The 21,279-nt window shown below is 31.2% G+C and overlaps 1 protein-coding gene and 1 long non-coding RNA gene across 6 annotated transcripts; both read left to right on the top strand.

Moving 5' to 3' along the window:
• The first annotated feature begins 7,163 nt into the window (after positions 1 to 7,163).
• On the top strand, positions 7,164 to 10,394 carry LOC107897448 (uncharacterized). 5 transcript variants are annotated; one of them, XR_001684163.2, is made up of 7 exons: positions 7,164 to 7,424; positions 7,798 to 7,857; positions 7,962 to 8,099; positions 8,207 to 8,500; positions 9,095 to 9,175; positions 9,412 to 9,499; positions 10,146 to 10,394. XR_001684163.2 is itself a non-coding variant. In XM_016822915.2 (6 exons), exons 3-6 carry the CDS (start codon positions 8,405 to 8,407, stop codon positions 10,178 to 10,180), a joined length of 300 nt encoding a protein of 99 aa, XP_016678404.2. In that variant the 5' UTR covers positions 7,164 to 7,424; positions 7,798 to 7,857; positions 8,207 to 8,404; the 3' UTR covers positions 10,181 to 10,394. The 5 variants fall into 5 exon arrangements, 2 of the variants coding, with proteins under 2 accessions (XP_016678404.2, XP_040964945.1); XR_005922938.1 differs by having other exon boundaries at positions 7,798 to 8,099; positions 10,000 to 10,394; XR_001684162.2 differs by lacking the exon at positions 7,962 to 8,099 and having other exon boundaries at positions 10,000 to 10,394.
• A 6,245-nt stretch (positions 10,395 to 16,639) lies between these two features.
• LOC107897442 (uncharacterized) lies at positions 16,640 to 21,205 on the top strand. Its single transcript, XR_001684158.2, has 4 exons — positions 16,640 to 19,352; positions 19,537 to 20,460; positions 20,792 to 20,864; positions 20,974 to 21,205. It is a non-coding gene; the product is annotated as an uncharacterized lncRNA (long non-coding RNA).
• Positions 21,206 to 21,279: the final 74 nt, after the last annotated feature.

A 21,279-nucleotide genomic window follows, 5' to 3' on the forward strand; every position in this document is an offset into this window, starting at 1 on the left:
ATAAATGAACATAAGTTACCTTTTATAAAACACCTGGATGGAAAATATTGGTCCTTTGGTTATCACAATCATCTCCCATTTGGATGTTAAGGGTGTGGCAGACTACCATCTTATTTTTTTCTCTCTTTTTTTTTTTGAAATACCTGTAAAACAAATACTCAACAGTCAAAAGAAAAATTAGCAAACCTCACCGTTAGTCACTCAAAAAGAAAAACCAAATTCTCAATGAGGTAGAATTCAGTCTTGTGAGTTCTTTAGTAGAGTCTATATCAACCAATTAGAAAGTGTATGAACCGAAACTACCAAAGAGTCTTAATTTGCACTAAGATGCCAAAAACTGACGAGACACCAATTAATTTGTGTTGCACCGAGGAAGAATTGTGCACACCTTAAAATCCTACTAACACAAGAAACAAGAATGTGTTAGATAGTGTAAAGGAAGAATAAAGGCAAACAAATGAAAACCTACAGCTAAGAATCAATAAAAATTGCTGAAATCGAAAAACCCGAAAAACTGCGGAGTAACTTGATAACTTCGTTTGAGATGTTCCTGATCTCCAAAAATCATGAAATTAAATTTGGAATGTACTTAAATATTGAATTTTTGATCTGGAAAGTTTGGGCATCAAACTCAACCCGCTGAATCTTTTTTAAAATTTTTATTGGATTTTTTATTTTTCAATTTTTTTGACTTTTTTGACTAATTTTTTTGTGAGAAATATTTTTTATATTCAATCACAGTGCCACAAATATGTATGTAAAATTTAAGATCAATCGGACAACATATACCCACTCGAATTTTTTTCGAAATTTTTTTGGGTAAAACTGCTGTTTGTAGTTTAAAAAATAGAGATCAGTTTAGAAATCAACCAAGAACACCCAAAACGCCCAAAATCTAATACCAAATGATAGAGGGTTGCGTTAGGACCAAGATTGAGTCATCAAGTCACGGGAAACTCCTAAGAAAGCTTTAGACGATCAGATCTGAATCGAAATAGCAAAACTTAATTAGAATCAATTAGATCTGGAAACTAAAAATCCCCAAATCAATAAAGAACAGCCAAGAATCAAAACACTTATGAATATGTGTTCTTGGAAGCCAAGAACACAAAATTAAGCCCCAAGATTAACTTCCAATCAGCCGAAACTATCAAAGAACACAAAACAGCAACTAAATTAAAAACAGGTTGCGAAATCAATGGACACTAGTTCTAGGGATTGGACGGCAAGAAAAGGGGGATTTTTGTGAATCAAAAATGTTTCTTTATGTCCAAGGAAGTGCCGAATCAGATCTTGAAGTTTGGAATGGCTGAAATGAAACAAGAACAATTAATCCCAAATTATTCAACAAAACGACACAAGCAGAATTTAATAAAGAAGAATGAACAGCAAAAGAAAATAAAGAAAGTCCTAAGAAGCCTTGAAATCCTGAAAGATTTCACATCTCCCTTCAAACGACTCTAATCTCCCCTCCAATGAAGATCAATGGCAAGAAGAAGGCTGAAGATGGCTCTCACAATCAAAAAGATTGTTAAAACTACTTCTAAAAAAAACTCAAGAGAAAATTCTTGGAGAACTCAAAGAGAATTTTCACTCAAAGCAAATCTGAAATTTTTAATGTAATTGTAATGTGTAACAAGGGTGGCCGGTCATGCCTATAAATAGGCCTTATAACTATTTCCTAATCTCATTAGGAAAACTTAAAAAAAACCTAATTAACAAATTTAAGAGGAAAATTCGGCCAAGTCATTTTAATGGGCTCCTTGGGCCGAATTTTTACATATAATACTCCTAAAGTCTAAAAATTAAATTAAACAATTAAAATTTTTACAAATTGGGCCACTTTAACAATTTGGCCTGATTTTCAACTAAATATGGTTTGACTTCTTGGTTGGGCTTGGAATCCTCTTATTAGGCCTTGCCTTCAAGAACTTGGGCTTGTAGTCCATCTCTTACCGAAATTTGCTCGTTGATGCTCGTAACAGAGATCCAATGCGCTTTGGCTGCAAGATTCGGATTCTTGGACCAAGATTTCCAAGATTTGAAATCTTGATTTTCTTGATTCTTGAAATCGCTCCAAACAGCAAAATTAGGCCAAGATTCGATTTCTTGATTTTCTTGAAAACAAGAAAGTGAATCTTAATTTTCTCTTTCTTTCATGTACACATCTAAGGCCTTTGTGACTCGTATCAGTGATGGAATGATTAATGCATGTGGGAACATTTAAACGAATTGACAAAATAATAAGTGAATAATTATTATTTTATGTGATTTTGGAATTTTAGTTAAAATTTGATGGAGAATTAAATTAATTGGCACAATTTAGAAATAAATATGAAATATACATAAAATGGGTAAACTACTTTAGAAAGTGCAAGTCCTCTAAGGGACTTATTTGGAAAACTTTAATAGTTTTGTTAATTTTATAAACTTTGTTATCTTCTATTGAATATCATGTTTTAATGATCTCCTTTAACTCATAAATAATTCTAGCAAAAATTCAATTATTACTAAAATGAGTAAAATGGTCTTCAATAATCAAATAATATGATACATCGATCAGGCCGGGTATGGGGTATTACACGTACTAAGCGTAAGTAAGGATTAGAAAGCATTCTCCAATTTGATGATTTTATTTTCTATACTTATTAAAATTTTAAATTTTAGTCCCAACTCAATCGCTAACCACTAAATCTATTGACTTTAATGATGTAACATTTTTGTAAGTATTATATGAAAATAATAAGTTGACATAACATTACAATTGTAACATTATGTTTGTTGCATAAGACTTTGGAAATTTCATAATTGAACTTAACAAAATTAACGATAATAGTTTGATCAAGAACTAAAATTTTAAATTCAAAAAATAAAAGGACTAAAAATAATTAAATTAAGTTTGAAAAATAAATTCACAACTGAAGTATAATAGAAATACTAATAATGTAATTTAACTTTTTAAAATTAATTATGATTTCTTTAGTGATAGTTGTTTAAATTTGATTAAACGATAATATTTTCACATTTAATTTAAAATTAATAGCTTTTTTCAGCCCTCCAGCCTTGTTCATAATTTAAATTGTTGTGTATTACAATATTGAATAATTAAAATCCAGAGTTTTTATGAAAATTATAATTTTATTATAATATAATAATTAATTTTTATAAAAAACTATAAGTGAAGAAATAAAAATTAAGTTTTTATCATATAAAATTTATATCATTCTAAAATATTATATTATTATAATATTTATTATTAAAATTTTAAATACATAAAATCATTAAATATATTTAACATAAAAGATAAAGTAAGTATAATTCGATAAAACTTAAAATAATAAAAATTCAATCTTAAGTTTTTCTCTAAAAAATGTCATCAACTTATTCATCGGTCATTTATTTGATTTCAATTTCTTAATAGTTCTTTTTCTACATTTAAGTTCCTTTTTCAGTAAATATGATAAAATTCTATTAATACAATGTTTAAATTAAAAATCAAAAATTAAAAAATAATTATAGTTATTTTATTAATAATATTAGTGGAAACAACATATAAAAATTACTTTAGATATAATTATACAATATTAAAAAATTAAAAATTATTCAATTGAATAAAAAGTTTATCTTGAATAGATAGCTCAACAAATTTACACATTATTGTGTATTTTATGATGTAGGAATATTATTATGAATATTATAAGTATAAGGCCTAGAATATAACGATACATGTAGTTTTTTTATTTTGACTTTTTCGATTAATATGATAAAATATTATTAATATAATCTTTAAACTCGACATCAATATAATTATTTTATTAATCATATTAATTGAAAACAACATATTAAAAATTACTTTAGATACAATTTTAGTAAAGGAAAAAAATTATTAAGTTCCTTATAACATTGAAATAAATAAAAGAAAATTCATCAAATAAAAAGTTTACTTTTAATATATAACTCAACACGTTTACACATTGAATATTTTTTTTATGAACCATTATCAGTATGTTTATTATTATGGATATTATAAACTTAAAGCATTTATTTAACCTTGAATGTAGTCTTCTATTTTCATTTTTTTGTCGGTAAATATGAAAAAGATATTACTAATATCATGTTTGAACTAAAAAATAATTATAACATTCTATTAGAAATATTAATTAAACAAATCCAAATTACTTTACATATGACTCTATCAAGGCAAAAATATATTATTCAACACTTGCATATAAATTATTTATTTTCAAAGTAACATTATTCTTTAATTATTTATAATATAACTAATTTATTTAGATTATTTTTTAAATATCAAACTAATAACAATAAAATAGTAAAAGGTATGGATTTGCAATATCTTCCTCTTTTAAACATAAGTTACTACAAATACAATTTTTTTAAGAATATTTTATATATTTTAGCTATTTATCTCTTAATAATAATTTATTAGATTAATTATATAATATTATAATATTTTATTAAAATAATTTAATATGTATATTCAACTGCAACACTTAACGTAAAAAATTAATATATTTGGTAAAGCCTCAAATAAATTAAAATTTCAGTTTCGTAAGGGAAATTAATACATATAGTGCATATTGGCTCATGGTGTGCATCTTGACACACAAAGTTTATCTTGACACCTGAGGTGCATCCTCGCACATAAACCCATACACAATCTAATCATATGGCATGTCAAATATATCTGACACAGCTGAACAACTAATAGGGTACCAATGTTTAATTCCATTTTACGATTCAATAGATATCTCATTTCTCAATCACAATCATATTCACAACCCAATTTATTACCAATACACATTATATCTCATGTCATACAACATATTTCTATCCAATTTCCATACCATTCCAAGCATTTTGTAACCTCCCCAACCCGACCTAGACGTTAGACCTGAATTCAGGAGATTATATCGCCCATTGAGATGGCCCAGTATGATCGAAGTTTATAAAACATTTATTTTTTTAAAAGAAATTTTAGTCTATTTTCAAAAAAAACTGACAAGTTATAAAAAAGGTTTCAGTTTAACTTTCCTAAATATTAGGGAAGTCCAACGAGGTGAAGGATTTTCCTCCATTTTATAAAAGGAAAATAAGTTCTAATTGAAAACAAGGCTTGGCAACAAAAATCCCCTGCCCCATCCATGCCCCACGCCTTTTCTAAAAAAAAAACTATTTCAACGAACGAAGGCTTTCATTCAGGGGAACATCAAACTTATACAGACTAATAGGGTTCCTTAGTGCCATAGAGCAAGACCATTACGAAACTCATACACCACCATGACCTCCCAATTGCATTTCAACCGTTCCACCACCCCCCACCAAATATAGAATGGATGTGCTGGCTCTATCATATCTGTAACTGAACAGACCCCCCTAAATTATCCAGAGCAAGGATAACATATATGTTGATGAATAAGTATGTTTTTATTAAAATAAGTACTTTTTCTTCTATTGATGAATTTTTTTTATTGTTCCTATTTTTTAAAGTTATATATTAAGTGCGGAAGATTAAGAATTATACATCTTTTTTTAGTTGTAACTTTTTTATAAAATATTTTTTTCCTTTTATATCTTAGTTAAAGTTGTGACTCACTACACCAAAATAGGCTTTTAACGGCATTTTTAGCGGCGTTTGGATAAAAAACGCCGCTAAAAATCGAGCATTAGCGGCACTTTTCAAAAAACGCCGCTAAAGATCGAGCATTAGCGGTGCTTTTCAAAAAACGCCGCTAAAAATGAGCATTAGCGGCGTTTTTAAAAAAAGCGCCGCAAAAACCTAAGCCCAGCGACATCGTTTTTTGACCTTTCGGGGCTTTAGCGACATTTTTGGAAAAGCGCCGCTAATGCTCGGTATTTAGCGGCGTTTTTGAAAAAGTGCCGCAAAAACATTTTATCTGTCTATTTACTATTTAATTTGTTTATTTATATTAATTAAAATTCAATTTATTTTTAATTGAATATTTGTTAAAAATGGATAAATTTGAAATAATGACACGTAGAAATAATTTGTTTATTTATAAAAAACATAGAAAAATATTTGTTAAAATGGAAAAATTAAAATACTATTATTTAAAATAATTTTAAATTTTTTTGGGTACATAACTGATTGATTTTTAATTTATATATTAAATAATTTCATATATAATTGTAAAAGATACGATAGTATTAATTTTAAAATATTTAATTAATTATCATTATAGTTTAGGATTTAATATATATGGTTTAGGGTATATGGTTAATTTAGGATTTAAGGCCGGTTTAGGAGTTACAATTTTAAAGTTTATAGATTATGGAATTAGGGATTATGGATTAAGGATTCTGGTTTAAGAGTTGTGATTTATGGGGTAGGGGGTAGGGGTTAGGGGTTAGAGATTAAGAGTTAGGGATTAATTTAGAGTTTATGGATTCGGTGTCAAGTTAGGGTTTAGGGTTTAGATTAATTAGTGTATTTTAATTTATATTAAATAATGTTTAGGGGTTAGGGGTTGGGGTTGGAGGTTAGTAGTTAGGGGTTAGGGGTTAGATGTTAGAGGTTAAGAGTTAGTATTTTAGGGTTTAGAGATTTAGGGTCGGGTTAAGGTTTAAGGTTTAGATTAATTAGTATTTTTTTAATTTCTATATCAATTAAGTTCTTATATAATTGTAAAAGAGGGGTTAGGGGTTAGGGGTTAGGGGTTTAGAGTTTATGCTTTATGATTTATGGTTTAGGATATAGGGGTTAGGGGTTAGATTAATTGGTGTTTTTTTAATTTATACATTTAAATATTAGATTTTAAAAAAAACATTGATAAATAAATAAATAAAAGCAACGATTGATATGGATAGGTAACTATTTATTGATAAATAAATAAATAAAAGCAAAATAATAGTAATTATATTTTAGTTAGAAAAAATATCTCTAATAAAATAGAGACTAGATCAGAAAAGAATAATTTAAAATCATGATTAACGTCTCAATCTTTAATAAAAATTCGATATGTGAGAGATTGATTGCTTATATTGGATAATTCTAACTTAATAATTAATTACAGTCATTTTATTATTTGTTTTCTTATTAAAATATAAAATATTTATTTTGAGAGTACTTAGTTTTTTTATTTTATAAAAATCAATTTATAAAAAATAGTAATAATAAATGTTTTATAAAATTACTTAACTAATAATTTTTAGCAGACAAAATAAAAAAATTTTAGCATAGCAAAACAGTTGTGTTATTTCAAGTTATTCTTGGGTCTCATAGTTTTCTACTTTTACTCTTTTACTAAGATTAAATGCCATCAGGATTATTGTTTCCTCTAATAGATCTAGCATATCGATTTGATTAATGCTTCTTTGTTTCAGCGCTTGAGAAGCTGTTAAAAAATCATGCTGGAAAATATGCGACTGGAGATGAAGTTTCCATGGTTAGTTTCATTCTCTCCTGTTTATACATGCCTTTGAATTAATGTGGTTTGATTTTATTTTATTTTTTAGTTTTATTTTTATTTTTTTGAGGGGGTGCTTCCGGCAACAATATGTGATTAAGAAAATGTAGATCAAGCATCATCAAGATGCCATTCTGCCCCTGAACTGTATATGCCTTTGGATTTCAGATGAAATGAGTTAGCCATAGATCTAAGTTCTGTTTAACTTGGTTAATATCATCTTCTGTTGCTTGTTATGAAACCCTTTTAGAAGTTCACTCCTAATGTACTGTAGTATAAGAAATATCTGAAACTATTTATTTTGAAATATTCTGAATAATACATAAATATGGCCTGTTGACTTTGTTTGCAGGCAGATCTGTTTCTAGCACCGCAGATTCTGGCTGGGATTGAACGATTCAATGTTGACATGGTAATCTGCTTATTCCATTAACTACTAGTTTCTGCATCCAATTGATATTTGTTCACTTTTAACTCATTTGAAGTTGCCATTCCTCTCCTCACACTCAAACGCAGGCATGTATTCTTGGCTTTTCTATTTGCTCTTATGCTTCTGAAATTTTTGTGAGTTAGAGGGAGAAATATTGCTTCATATAACCATCCTCCTAAGATTTTTCAATGACACCAAATAAATTTTTTCTGCTCTTGACTCAGGTTTCTTTTTTACTTGGACTTGTACACACACTTATATCACATTATGCAAAAGACACATATCTCACAAAATTACTCTCTTTCTTAACAAAAATTTGGGGTCAAACCAGGGTTCTGCAGTTAAGCAGTCCTAATGGGGAGTTGTGTATCAGCACCTGCTGAAAGAATTACGAATTTGAGAAGGCCCCGTCGTCGGTTCCGAAAACACCGCAGGAAGGTTTCCCGTTCCATCACAGATGGAACCAAGAAAAGGAATGGTGATGCTCGTGTAACAGATATACCTGTTAGTGAATATTTACATATGGAGAATGGTGCAACCACTACTCGTAGAAGATCGGAGGTTTCGAGCTCAACATTCAATTTCACTCAATTTCAGTGGCATCTTAGTCAAATTGATACAAATGGTATATCATTTCTTTTCATCAATGTTAATAATCTTTGCTGAAGAATATAGTAGGTTACGAAAAACTTATGAAGAAAGGGTGTAAATTATTTTCCAAAATCGAAGGGACTTATATTTTCAGAATTGCTATAACTTCCGATCATGTTCTGTGATAAATACTTTGTTAAAAAGGAACTAATGTAAATGATAGTATACAATAAGCATTTTGGTACTTTATGTTATTTCTCCAAGTATATGTACAATACAGGTATGCTCAAAAATTAAAATTTTTTCCATATATGTGGAGGATCATGCCTTCTTACACATGTCCAAATATTTTTCAACCATGTGTACTTGAAGAAAAACGAATAGTTGAAGTAACATAGTTGGTCTCCTTATACTTTCCAGTGAACTTTTCATTCTGTGCAATGAACTGTCTTAAAAACCAGGTTTTTGTCATGATTCCATGCTGTTTTCGGTTCTAAATTTCCTTTCCTTTTTCCAAAAAAGATTCCTACTAAGAGGATTGTGTCTTTTGGTTCTTGCGCACTAGATTTTAGTATATACCAGTAATGGAAATCAAAGTTGACCAAAAGAAGTTTCTTTTTTGCTGTAGCTTGCCAAGAGGATCTTTGGTTTGATTCAGTTAGTATTCTTGAATCCGATTCGGACGATGATTTCCTCAGCATTCATGGAGGTAACGGAAGATTCAACCTTTCCTTGACCATATTTAAAGGAGTTCTGTAATAGAAAATAAAGCATGATGATATAGCAATGGGACAATGTGGAGCTGAACTATGAATCCTCATATGAGACTAGTACTCAATTATCTTGTCTAAAATTTTCTACATCTGCTGAATTTTAGACAATGTCAGTTACTAAATTTTAGACAATACTTATGATTGCTAATTTTTCTTGGTTTTTGTTTTTTAGTATGCACAGACAAGGGGAAGATTTAGTCATCAACTTAAGGGAACTAGATATGAGGTCAATGAATTGAAAGATTTGGCGATCCACCAAGGTATCATTTAATTGAACTTTCAGTTTTGTTCAAAATTTAGAAATTTAGTTTCAATTCTTAGTAAGGGTTATTGTGATAGATACTAAAAAAATTATATCATTTCATACTTGAAACAAATGGGTGGAAAAAAAAGAATTCAGTTTAAAAAAAATTAAGAAATAAGGGTTTGGTGAAAACATCTTCTAAATCCTTATAGTGTGTTTGGAATTTGGAATTTGAAGCAAAGAGAAGAAGTATGTATGGAAAATAATAAGCAGCAATATAACTAAATCAACATATGCTGAGTATGAGAAGATTTATTGTTCCTATTCTCTTGGCTCCAATTTTTTTGGTTCAAAACTTGATGTCTAAGTGTATGATTGAGTATTTGGCAATCAATCCTGTGAAATAGTTTCTAGTTAAGGTGGCATAGAAGCATATAGTTCAGGCATAATCTGTTCTTACAATTTATGATTTTTTTTGGTTTCTCCTCACCACAAATTGTCTAATGTATTTGGCAGAATGAGATACATGCATTTCTCTATGTGGATGGGTAACCTATATCTTTGATTTGAGGCATAGTTTGATGACAGCATAACTTATTGCTGAAGTTATACAGCCACGTTGTTTGCATGTTGATGACCAGTTTTGATGTTTAAAATTTCAGTATTGAGATGGATTTCCAGCTTGGAGGATGTATAGAGCCTGGAGATGGTTATGATAAATAATGTGCTTGTTGTTGCACTTATATTAAATATTGTACCCGTTTTTGTGAAATTGTTGTCTTTTGAAATATCTTTAAGATTAAGGAACTATACTAAATGCGGTCACAAAACTTATGTAATTCTAATATAGAATGTAAAAAAATTTCTTATGTAATTCTAATATAGAATGTATCTTGTTTTAATTTTCTTAATTTAAATTCATTAAATTTTATATTTAGCTTTAAGTTAAAATTTTAATAGAAAATTTAATTTAATATTTTTTTTATCCTTAAAAGTATATAGTTTAAAGTTTAAATTTCAAAAATAAAACATAATATAATATTTATGATAGAAATAAATATTATTTAATTAATTTTTTTTAAAAGTCATGTTTTTAGCGGCATTTGTGGTAAAAGCACTGCTAAAGGCCCTTTTAGTGGCGTTTTTATAAAAGTGCCGCTAAAAGTCATGACCTTTAGCAGCGTTTATTTCTAAAAACGCCGCAAATGTTAGCGACGTTGTCAACAGCAGCATTTTTTGCGGCGCTTGTGAAAGCTCCGCTAATACTTTTAGTGGCACTTTGCCAAAAAAATGCAGCTAAAAACCTGTTTTGGTGTAGTGACTATTTTTAAATTACATATTAACAAATCATATTTTTTTTTAAATTTATAGAATAGAAAAATGAATATGGTAGAAGATTAGGCTACTCTAGTAAGTTGAGTTTCAACTATACAATTGTTGAATTAAATTAGTTTTTCCATCTTCTTTATCCTTGAAAATAAATATTGACTTTAGAAAAGAAAAACCAACTTTATAAGTTGAGAATTGCTTTAAATCTGACTTTTTAATTCATAAGTATTATATTTATTCTGTAATTTATATATTAAAAATAAATGTAAAAATTAATCCATGGTTAAGTTAATTTTTTGGTTTAATATTTCAAATTTAATTTAAAAATTAATGTTTAATATTACAAATTTAACTTAAAAATCAATCTACCAAAACTAAACTCAGTAAACTATAGTGTTTTTAAATTAGATTGTACTTGCCAATTAGACCAAGAATTATTTGGTATACAATCAAGACAAAAGGATTGAACTAATCTTTGAGTGAACTGTTCAAAACAAGTAAAAATTTGAAAACTGTGATAAAAAAACCAGTGATTGAACCTGTTTATAAAATTTTAATAATTTGTATGAATTTTTAATAATTATTGCTAGACCGATAGCCGAACTAGTTAAATTGGAAATTGGTGGTCCAATCAGTTTGACCACTAGTATGCTTTTAAAAACATTACTAAACCAGAGAAAGCATTGTTGCGAAGAAAAAAAAAGCTTATGTCGAGTTCTCTTTGTGAAGGTGATAGGGGTGTTTCATGTCCTACAGGAGATCGTAACACTAAGAAGGTGTGGTTTAAGGATTTGAAATCAAGTTCGAATCTAGATATGGTTGTTGATTTGACTCCAATGCAAACCTTATCTTGGAAAGAGAAGCTTTTGGGTAAAGGCTATCTCGATCGAAAAGGGGTGAGTGAAGCGACTAGCCTTGAAGTGGATGATGATTTTGTATTGCTCAATGATGATATCAAAAGGTCGTTTGTTAATGACATTCCTTCGATTGAGTTTTCGGCCAGGATCAACCAACTTTTAATCAAAGATATGTCTACTTCGGTGGTGCTCAAATTATTGGGGCGAAACATAGGTTTTGCGACACTCTAAAGTTGGATTTAGGGTCTATAGAAGCCTTCCATGCCATTCCAATTGATGGATATCGAGAATGATTATTTCTTAGTGAAATTCCATAACTCAAAGGATTATGAGAAGGTTCTCTCCCAAGGCCCATGGATTATTTATGGCCAATATCTGACTGTACAACCTTGGACAATGGAGTTCAATCCTGTGCAACCATACCCAAGTATTGTGATGACCTAGATTAGATTTCTAGGCCTCCTAGGCCATGTGTACAAAAAGAAGATACTCTGGAAATTGGCAGAATGGTAGGAAAGGTTGCAAAACTAAATTTAATTCAAACAACAAAATGAGAGGTTAATATGCTCGTATGGTGACTGCCTCCAAATGTGTGAACGTTTAGAGTAAAAATGGTGCAAATAAAATATATAAAATTAAGTGTGGTATCTACAAGAGAGCAAGTCAAATTGTAATATAGTTTTGTGTTGCAACGAAACATCGGTAAGTATTCCGAGAATCGTACCTAAGGGATTACAAACTGGAGAAATTTATTATTAAATTAATTGTAGAGAATAATTACTAATCTAATCGATTTACAAGTTAGTAGTGCGAATCCATATTGAAAGATTAATTAAACTAATTAAATTAATTACCTTAAATTAACCTAATAGAATTTCCTATTCCTAGTGTCAACGGTGTGAGCTTTAGCCTATGTCTGATTAACATGTAGAAGATTAACTTACTTCAATGGTTGTAATTAACAGGAGAGCTTGAGTTTTAATGATTAATTATTAATTAGATAGTATTACCTCTCAGCCTTCACTGCCTAACTAATCGACCAGTACACGCTTACCTCTCAGCCTCACTTTCCTGACCAGAAAAAATCCACGATTTACTTAGTAACCTCGTCTCTCGATCTATTTGCCTATATTACTTCCTAGGGTCATCAATCCTAAGGTTTAATTATACATGGAATTATACCAACTAATTCGTATGAGAAACCGTTGTGAATCCGCTAACTATGCAACATACACTCATTAAGCTACTTAATCAATTAAACATTTCCATAACCGAAACATGCTAGATATAAATAAAGCACATGATTTTATCCCAATAGTCATATAAACATTAGTTGATCATTTTAACAGAATATAAATAATAGAATAAAATAGTAAAGAAAAGAGAATGTTCATTGATAAATAATTGAAGCATGATTCTAGAACAATCTCCGCTTGCAATTTTCTTCACATCGGAATAGAAAAGTTCCAACTAAACAAACAAAAAAATAAAACTAAATAAAAACAAAGTAAAATAAAATTGTCTAAGTCTAGGTCCAACTTCTAACTAAGTCTAACCCCGTCTCAAGAGACTATAAGGTGACTTATATAGGCTAAATGTTGCTTGGTGCCCACACAACCCTAGGTACACTTTGATTCTAATTAATAAAATATACTATTAAATACTTAGGGTCAAATTAAAAAAATAATCCAAAATTGTTATCCAAGGAAAATAGTTGCATCTTTCCTTGAAATTGTCGCGGTGCCGCGACATCAAGGTCCCACGTCATGACATTGGCCCTTTTTCAACCCTGGATGCTTCGATGATCGATGTTACGATGTTGCATGTTGGTGCCACAACACTGGCATCATCCTTTGTATTATTAGGCCTAAATTGACACCCTACACACTAAAATAGCCTATTAGTCATTCCAAAAACTCGAGTTGGCCTCATGGGTTATTAAAACACCAAAATGCGTAAAAATATTTATTTTGAAATAAAATAGATCTAACCTAATAAAAATGAAAATGCAATAAAGTAATATAAAATGACTAGAAAGCAAGCTCTTTAATTGCCGAAAAGACTCTAATTTACCACAACAAATTGTGGCAAATCATATGGCTATTTATGTCAACCTAGAAAATTTGTTAACTTCTCAAGTCTTGATAAATGAAAATCTCCAACGCATCGAGTATGAGTCTCTGTAGGTGGCTTGTTTCTCTTGTGGGCATTATGACCATTTTAAGAAAGTATGCACGTATGCGGAAGAGGTTGTGGCTAATCTAAAGGGAAAGGCTCGACATCGGATATGGCAATGGTAGATGCTGACACGGTGGAGGAAGTAGGATCGTGTAAACCCTAGATGCTGGTGGAGTAGAAAGTTAGGAGGCAATCAATGGATCCACATAAGGTTGGAAAGAACATTCCGAGAGAGGATTTTTCGGGATCTCATTTTAATGAGTTGACTCAACTAGAAAGGAAAGAGGATGCTACTGTTTTGGGGAATGAGAGTTTCATGGGATCCAAAAGCAATGGTAAGGATATTTTGGAGGGCCTATCTAAGGGTGATTTGATTGAAAGGGATAGGTCGTGTTGGCCTTTATCGGGAAAGAATGGGGCCTTTTAAAAAGACAAAACAGACTAGGCATTGTAGGCCTAATGTGTTAAACAAAGGATTAGATGCTGAGGGAGATATTTCAGGCCTGGTTTGGACTGGCAAATCAGTGAATGGTCCAAATAAAATCCAATTGCAAGTAAGTGGACTAGGTCTGGGGTCTTTGGTGAATCCCGTGGTTGTTGTAGCGATTCCAGGCCCTAAGTGCGCCGAGGTGGGTTCTAGTTTACTGGCCCAAGATGCAAAGGCCCAGGTTCAAGTAGCTCAAGCTACTATTGTTGTTTTCCCCGATCCTCCTTCTATTTCTGTGCCAGATAAGAATGTTTCTGCTAATGAAATTCTTACGTCTTTTGGTCTTCATGAAGGGGTTACTGCCCATTTCAACCCAACATTCGAGGGTCCGAAAAAGGTTGGAATTCCGATAATCGAAGATGTTTTGGACCCCGAGAGGCATACGTTGATTATTTTTAAAAAAAATGTGTATAAGAAATCTCCTACTGTTTGATGACGGGATTTCAGAGGATTTGGGTGTTGATAGCTTCGGCGCCAAAGGTCAAGCAATTGGAGGCAAAATTGTTATTGGTCGAGTTGGGCGAAAATTTAATAATCCTTTACGAGGGCGAGAGAGCCATTTTAAGTCTACTGGGAGCTCTCGAGTGCCTCTAGTTGAGTCAATGAAAGCGGTGGTGGGGCTCATATACTCTCAATTGGCTTATGTAGCTGGAAAAAAGACTCTGGGGTAGACTGACACTTCGTTGGATGGCGCTCCAATAGCTCTACAGTAATGGCAAGACCTTTTTTCTGTTATTTTAGATATGAAATTTTCAATTTTTTCTTAAAATTGTCAGGGTTGTTCTAGCATTAAATTCCTCCATGTTTTTCACGAATATGATGTGGAGTTTAAGCCAGATAACGTCAGCTTGCTTGAACCTAGGGTTAGTGGAGCCAAAGCAAACACTATTATTGCAAAGTTGGGTTTTCAGTGCTCTCACTGAGTCGAAACGATTGGATATTCCGAAGGTATTTGGGTTGGTTGGAAGGAATCAATTCAGGTTGAGGTGGTGCGGAATCATCCTCAATTTATTCTGATTTTAGTACCTTCTTGCTCTTCCTAAATGTCAATTTTCATCTCCTTTTTTTTATGGTAGTCCTGATCGGTAGAAGCAAAAGTGTCTTTCGAAGGATTTGATTTTGTCTATTCCTTTGGGTAGGAGTGAGCAAAACTCGATTAAAAAAATTCGAATTTCGAGTTAAACGAATCGAGTTATTCAAATCAACTCGAATTTTTTTTGAACTTCGAGTTCGAATCGAGTTGAGTTTTCGAATTCGAATAACTCAAATAATTCGAATATCAAACTATAATATTTTACATTTTTACCCCAAACTCCCAAATTTTTTTACTTTTCCCTCAAAATTTTTACTCCTTCCCACTTTTCCCCCAAAACTTCCCCTCCCCTCTCCTCCCAACCCCCCAATCTACCCAAAATCAATTTCCCACCAAAATTTTACTCTCCCATTTATTTTTTCTCAAAATTTTACTCTCAAAAATCCTGAAAACCTTTTATTTCCCCCCAAAATTTTTACTCCCTCCCACTTTTCCCCTAAAACTTTTATTCATTTCCCATCTCACCTCTCATCTATCCCAAACCCTCCCCCCTCCAATTTTTTTTAAATATTTTTCCTCCAAAATTTTACTCCCCCTATTTACTTTCCCTCAAACTTTTATTCCTAAAACTTTTTTATTTTTCCCCTAAATTTTTACTTCTCACCATTTACTCTCAAATAAAAAATCAAATTTATCCAAAAAAAATCACTAAACATAAATAGTAATAATTTTATTTATATCTACTATTTATATTATTAAATTAAATTTCACATTTTATATTATTTATATTATTGAATTGTTTAGTCATATTGAATATTTATATTAAAATTAAATTATTAATTATGCCATAAAATATTCGTGTTAAAATTTTATATTGGTATCAATTTCACATTTTATTTTTAAAATAACTTTTATTAAAAAATCATATTTTTACATTTAATATATTTTTTAATTCTAAAATACATAGTGACAAGAATCTGAAGATAATTGAAACAACTAAGCAAGCAAAGAAGCTAACCAATATATAAAAATTAATAAATAAATTATGAAGTGATGAAAGTTAATAAAAAATTTGATTAAGGTGGACAAATTTTATTACGATGGGTGACATTGGTTACAAGGACCCAAAATTATTTTTTAAAATTTAACTCGAACAAATATATTCGATTCGATTCGATTCGAATTCCATCTCACTCGACTCGATTCGAGAAAACTTCAAATAAAGTTAGGATGATAAAATGAGTTTCGAAAACTCGATTAACTCGAAAATTTTCGATTCGATTCGATTCGATTCTATTCGATCGAATGCTCACCCCTACCTTTGGAGCAAGTTCCTTGGATGGCGATTGGGGATTTCAATACAATCCTATCTCCTAGTGAAAAAAAGGTGGACTTTTTAATGGGAGGAGATGCCCCCTATTTGGTGAGTTAGTAGACACGGATGAGCTGCAAGATTTGAGGGTTTGAGGGTTATCCTTTTACATGGCACAAAGGTGGGCTTTTTGATAGATTAGACCGTGCGTTAGGGAACGATGGATGAGTGAAAGTTTTTCCTAATAGTTTGGTTACCTATCTCCCAAAGATTAAATCTGATCATGGACCCCTTATTCTTTACTTAAGGTCGGAGATCAACATGCCTAGAGGTTGGTCATTTCGTTTCTTGGCTAGATGGGTCGAACACCTAAAGTTTGTTGACTTTAGATGAGTTTGGATGGGCGGTGTGTTTATCTGCGGTTAGTGTAAAAACAGCGGTGGCGATGAGATTAGATACTGTAGCGTGAGACAAAAAGTAAGCTAGACGCACCGCACTGCACCAATCGCCCATCCAAACCCACCCTTTGTGCAAGATAAGCGGAGGTTCAATAGAGATATGTTAGCTGCACTCGCTCAGTTTACAGATAATATAAATGAGTGGAACAAATTAGTGTATAGTCATATCACCACTCGCAAGAGACAATTTCCTAACAAATTGTCTGGTATTCAATGGAGGATGAACAAATTGTTAAAAATTTGTTGTGGCAAATTAAAGTCTTTTCGGCACTTAACGAGCTTGCAAAAGACAATTGCTTAACTTAGGGAATAAATTGTAAAAATTTAGACTAAATTGAATAAACATAAAACGGCTCTAGGTGCATAATTAGATAAATGAGATTGAGAGGAGACCACGTTGAGTATGTATTCGATCGTCCCTATTTGGTCTAGTGAGATCAAGAGATAATTTGGAATAAATCGTCTAATTGGGTAAACTAGTTATCGAGAGGTAAAATTGAACCAATTAATAAATTTAACAATTTAGGGCCCTAAATTGAGAATTAATTAGTGAAATGGATATTAATCAACTACTCTTTTATTCTTTAATTTTTATGTGAATTTGTATTTTTTGCAATTTAATTCTTTAGTTTATAATTTAGTTCAATTCAACCTTTAAATTGCAATTTAAGTGATTGTCATACTATTCTATTTAGCCATTAGCTAATTAGACTCTTTAATTGCATGCTTTATCACTATTAATTCATTGAATCACTCAATCTCCTTTGGGTTCAGTTCTCAAAATGCTTCATGTTCCATTGAAACACAAACATATTACAAGTAGACCTGCGACACTTGTAGAACATCGCATTTTATTTTATTTGTTTGTAATTTTCTTAGCTCGGTGTACGTATGTCGAGGCACGATCAAATTGTTGGCACCGTTATCGAGGAGATTTTGTGTGTGATGGTTGAATTTTTGTTTATATTTGCATGCATGTTAGGAAGACAATTAGTGACATCTAAAATTATAGATACAACATTTTACTTTCTTTTGTGCATTCTTTTATTTGGTTTTTTTTTTACAATGTTTTACTTAGTTGCTTTATTTGTTTTTGTGCATTAATTAAATTCTTTTATTTTGTTCAATGGCTTTGAGTATGATAGTGGTAGATAATTAGGATTCTATGTGTTTTTAGTGTTTTTTTTTTAATTTGCATTATGACTTCACTATTCGATTAAATGTTATTTGACAGAAATCAACTTCATTCTAGTATCACTACTCTGCGGATTAACAGTCCGCATTTCGAGATAAACCTGGCTTTGGTAACATGAGTATCGTCTAATTTGCAATTTTGCAATGTTGAAGCAAAATACCCAATAGAATTTCTTCAACGATTTGAACATCTATGTAACACTGTAGTATATGCGGGAGTTTCGAATATGACAATGTCTTTTATTGATTCCATTTTATTTGGAAGGAAAAGCAAAGGAATGGTTAGAAATGTTGCCTCTAGATACTATTACTACTTGGGAAGAATTTATCCAGTTACTCCTTCAAATGAATATTCTAATGATGATTGTGCTCGTAACATATGACGGATTATTCAAGTTCAAATAGAAAAATATTGAGATGATAGGTCAAGCTTGGGACATGTTCAAGAGTATACTCCGAAGATTAATTGGGAATGGTGTTGATATGGTCATTCAACTGCAATATTTTTACAAAGGGTTGGATGTTAGCAGTAAGGTTCAATTTGACGTCATATCTGGAGGGAGCATTTGGACTAAAATCACTCATGATATAATTGTGCTTCTAGATAACGTTAGTAGTAATGATACGGCTTGAGAGAATAGTCATATTAATACTTTGGAACTGGTAGCAGAAGCGAAGGACAAAGGTTAATACAGTGAGCATTATTAGTGAACCGGATACGATGAGTCTAAGGCTGCTTGAACAAAGGGAGAATGATTCAGTAGAGGAATTGGTGGAATGTGATAAGGAGCGTTAAGAATAGATTACAATCCAATTTGGTAGGCTCACCACCAAACTTATGTTTGGTTGGTTATAATGGCCTATTACGACTTGCATTGATTCAGGGTTTATTCCAGGAAACGGCTGCATAGGCATTCCCTTCCCCCACCACTGAATGGCCATTCAATCTGATGGAATAGGGAAATTTTTTTTCTCAATTTCAATTTTTTCCCTCACCTTTAGTCAGAGTATGAAAAGGCTGGTAACTTCCTTTCCTTTCCATCTCTACGTTTCACTTTTTTTCCCCTTTGGTTGTAGAGGAGATTTAGGTCAATCGATTGAAGCCATCATCCTCTGTTCTTTCTTCTTTTTCTTCATGTTTTAAGCTAAGAAAACCCTTTGGTTGTAGAGTTACAACATTTTTTTTCCTTCACCTTTGGTTGTAGAGTTGCAAGCGAAAGTGACGACCAAGTGCTTCTTTGATGTTGAAATCAGTGGTAAAGTTGTTGGCAAAATCGTTATGGGCTTCTTGGGGATGTTGTTCCTAGAACTGTTGAGAATTTTCATGCCCTCTGCACACACAAGCTAGGCTGAATCTTCTACATTTACTTTTGTTTTTGTTTTTTCCTTAATATTTTCCTTAATTAGGTCAACATTTTTATTTTTATGGATCCATTGGACAGTGTTTTCATTTATGTTTCACCAGTCTTGTCTGTTTAAGTTTACTGATTCATCGTTTACATTGATAATTTGATATCTATATGCTATTACTGAGCAATCATCAACGGTTATTTGCTTATTGCTGCAAGTGGAGGACTAAATCAACAAAAAATAGGAGTAAGTGGAATTATTTATCACCAGGTAGTCTAGTAGGACTGAATCAACACCTTATGCCTTATATACTTTATAATCTTTCTTTGTTTTTGTTTTTTACAAATGGATGCTTCACAGAAAACTATTCTTGTTACTGGTGGTGCTAGGTTCATTGGCACTCACATAATGGTATAACTAGTCAATGAAGGTTTTAAAGTGTCAATTATTTACAATCTTGATAATTCTATTATTGAAGCTGTTGATAGGGTTAAGGAATTAATGGGTCTTGAGCTATTTAAGAAAATCTAGTTCAACTTGGTAAGCAAAATTTTTTCCATCTTTTACTCCAAATATGAAACCTTTGTTGTATGTATCATTGTATTATGATGATCATACATTTGGGTTTTTATTTATTTTAAAATCTATGATGGGATCAAAGCTTTTTCATACAAGAGTGGTAAATTTGGTGCTCATAAGAGTGGTAAAATTGGTGAAGATCCAAAAGGCATCCCTAATAACCTCCTGCAAGTGAAGGATTGAATCAACAAAGAACATGAGTAAGTGGAATTATTTATCAACAAATGAAATCATTACAAACATTTATATAGGGTTACATGTTGCTCAATGATAGTTAGATTGATGTAGTTTTTAGTTGAACTTTTTTAACTTGGTGTACATATAAGTTCATGAGCATCACAACTGATCATACAACTCTTGTATGCTCTTTTTCAACTATTGTCAAACTAAGACCCGAAAATAGCAACTTGGTTTGTTTTGTTGAAGCATAGTTTAGTTTTGTAAGTAAACATTGTTGTATTTGAAGCATATATGTAGGTTTCATATATTTTTGGTGTAAATTTGACATGTATTGGTGGGTTGTGGTGACAGATGGTGAGCCTTGGGGCATGGTTGATTGATATGTGCCAAGAATGAAGTTAGGGAAAATAAGAGTTCTAATAAGGTAACATATGATTTGGTTTCTCTTCTTTTACATTTCCTACAATGCAATATATATATATATATTTACTATTATTCATGTTTCTGATGTGGGGGGTTTTGGCATGATGCAGAAACCAAGGGGATTGAAGGCCATGAGGAGTATGGAAAGTGATTCTGATTGAAGATACATTAATGACAGCAACAGAGCCCTTTTTCTTTTCTAGTATCTTTAGCGGAATATTTTTGGACTAGATGTTAATGAGTTAGGGAAAAATATAGAGAAGTTAGAACAGAGGTTTGCTTGCTGAGGTTTGTTTGGTATTTTTCATATATATATAACAATGAGAATAATTATTTTTTGAACCAATTTTTGTAATTTTGGCAACTATAATCCCATGTGATTATGTTTTGTCCTTCATATTAGGCATGTAGTAAGA

The sequence above is a fragment of the Gossypium hirsutum genome, chromosome D13 (assembly GCF_007990345.1).
Source record: "Gossypium hirsutum isolate 1008001.06 chromosome D13, Gossypium_hirsutum_v2.1, whole genome shotgun sequence".
NCBI classification, from domain to species: Eukaryota; Viridiplantae; Streptophyta; class Magnoliopsida; order Malvales; family Malvaceae; genus Gossypium; species Gossypium hirsutum.

Coding starts and splice junctions, on each gene's coding strand:
- LOC107897448 (XM_041109011.1), top strand. CDS start 8,230: ATGGGGAGTTGTGTATCAGCACCTGCTGAAAGAATTACGAATTTGAGA. Junction 8,501..9,094: donor TAGTCAAATTGATACAAATG/GTATATCATTTC, acceptor TTTTTGCTGTAG/CTTGCCAAGAGGATCTTTGG. Junction 9,176..9,411: donor TTTCCTCAGCATTCATGGAG/GTAACGGAAGAT, acceptor TTTGTTTTTTAG/TATGCACAGACAAGGGGAAG.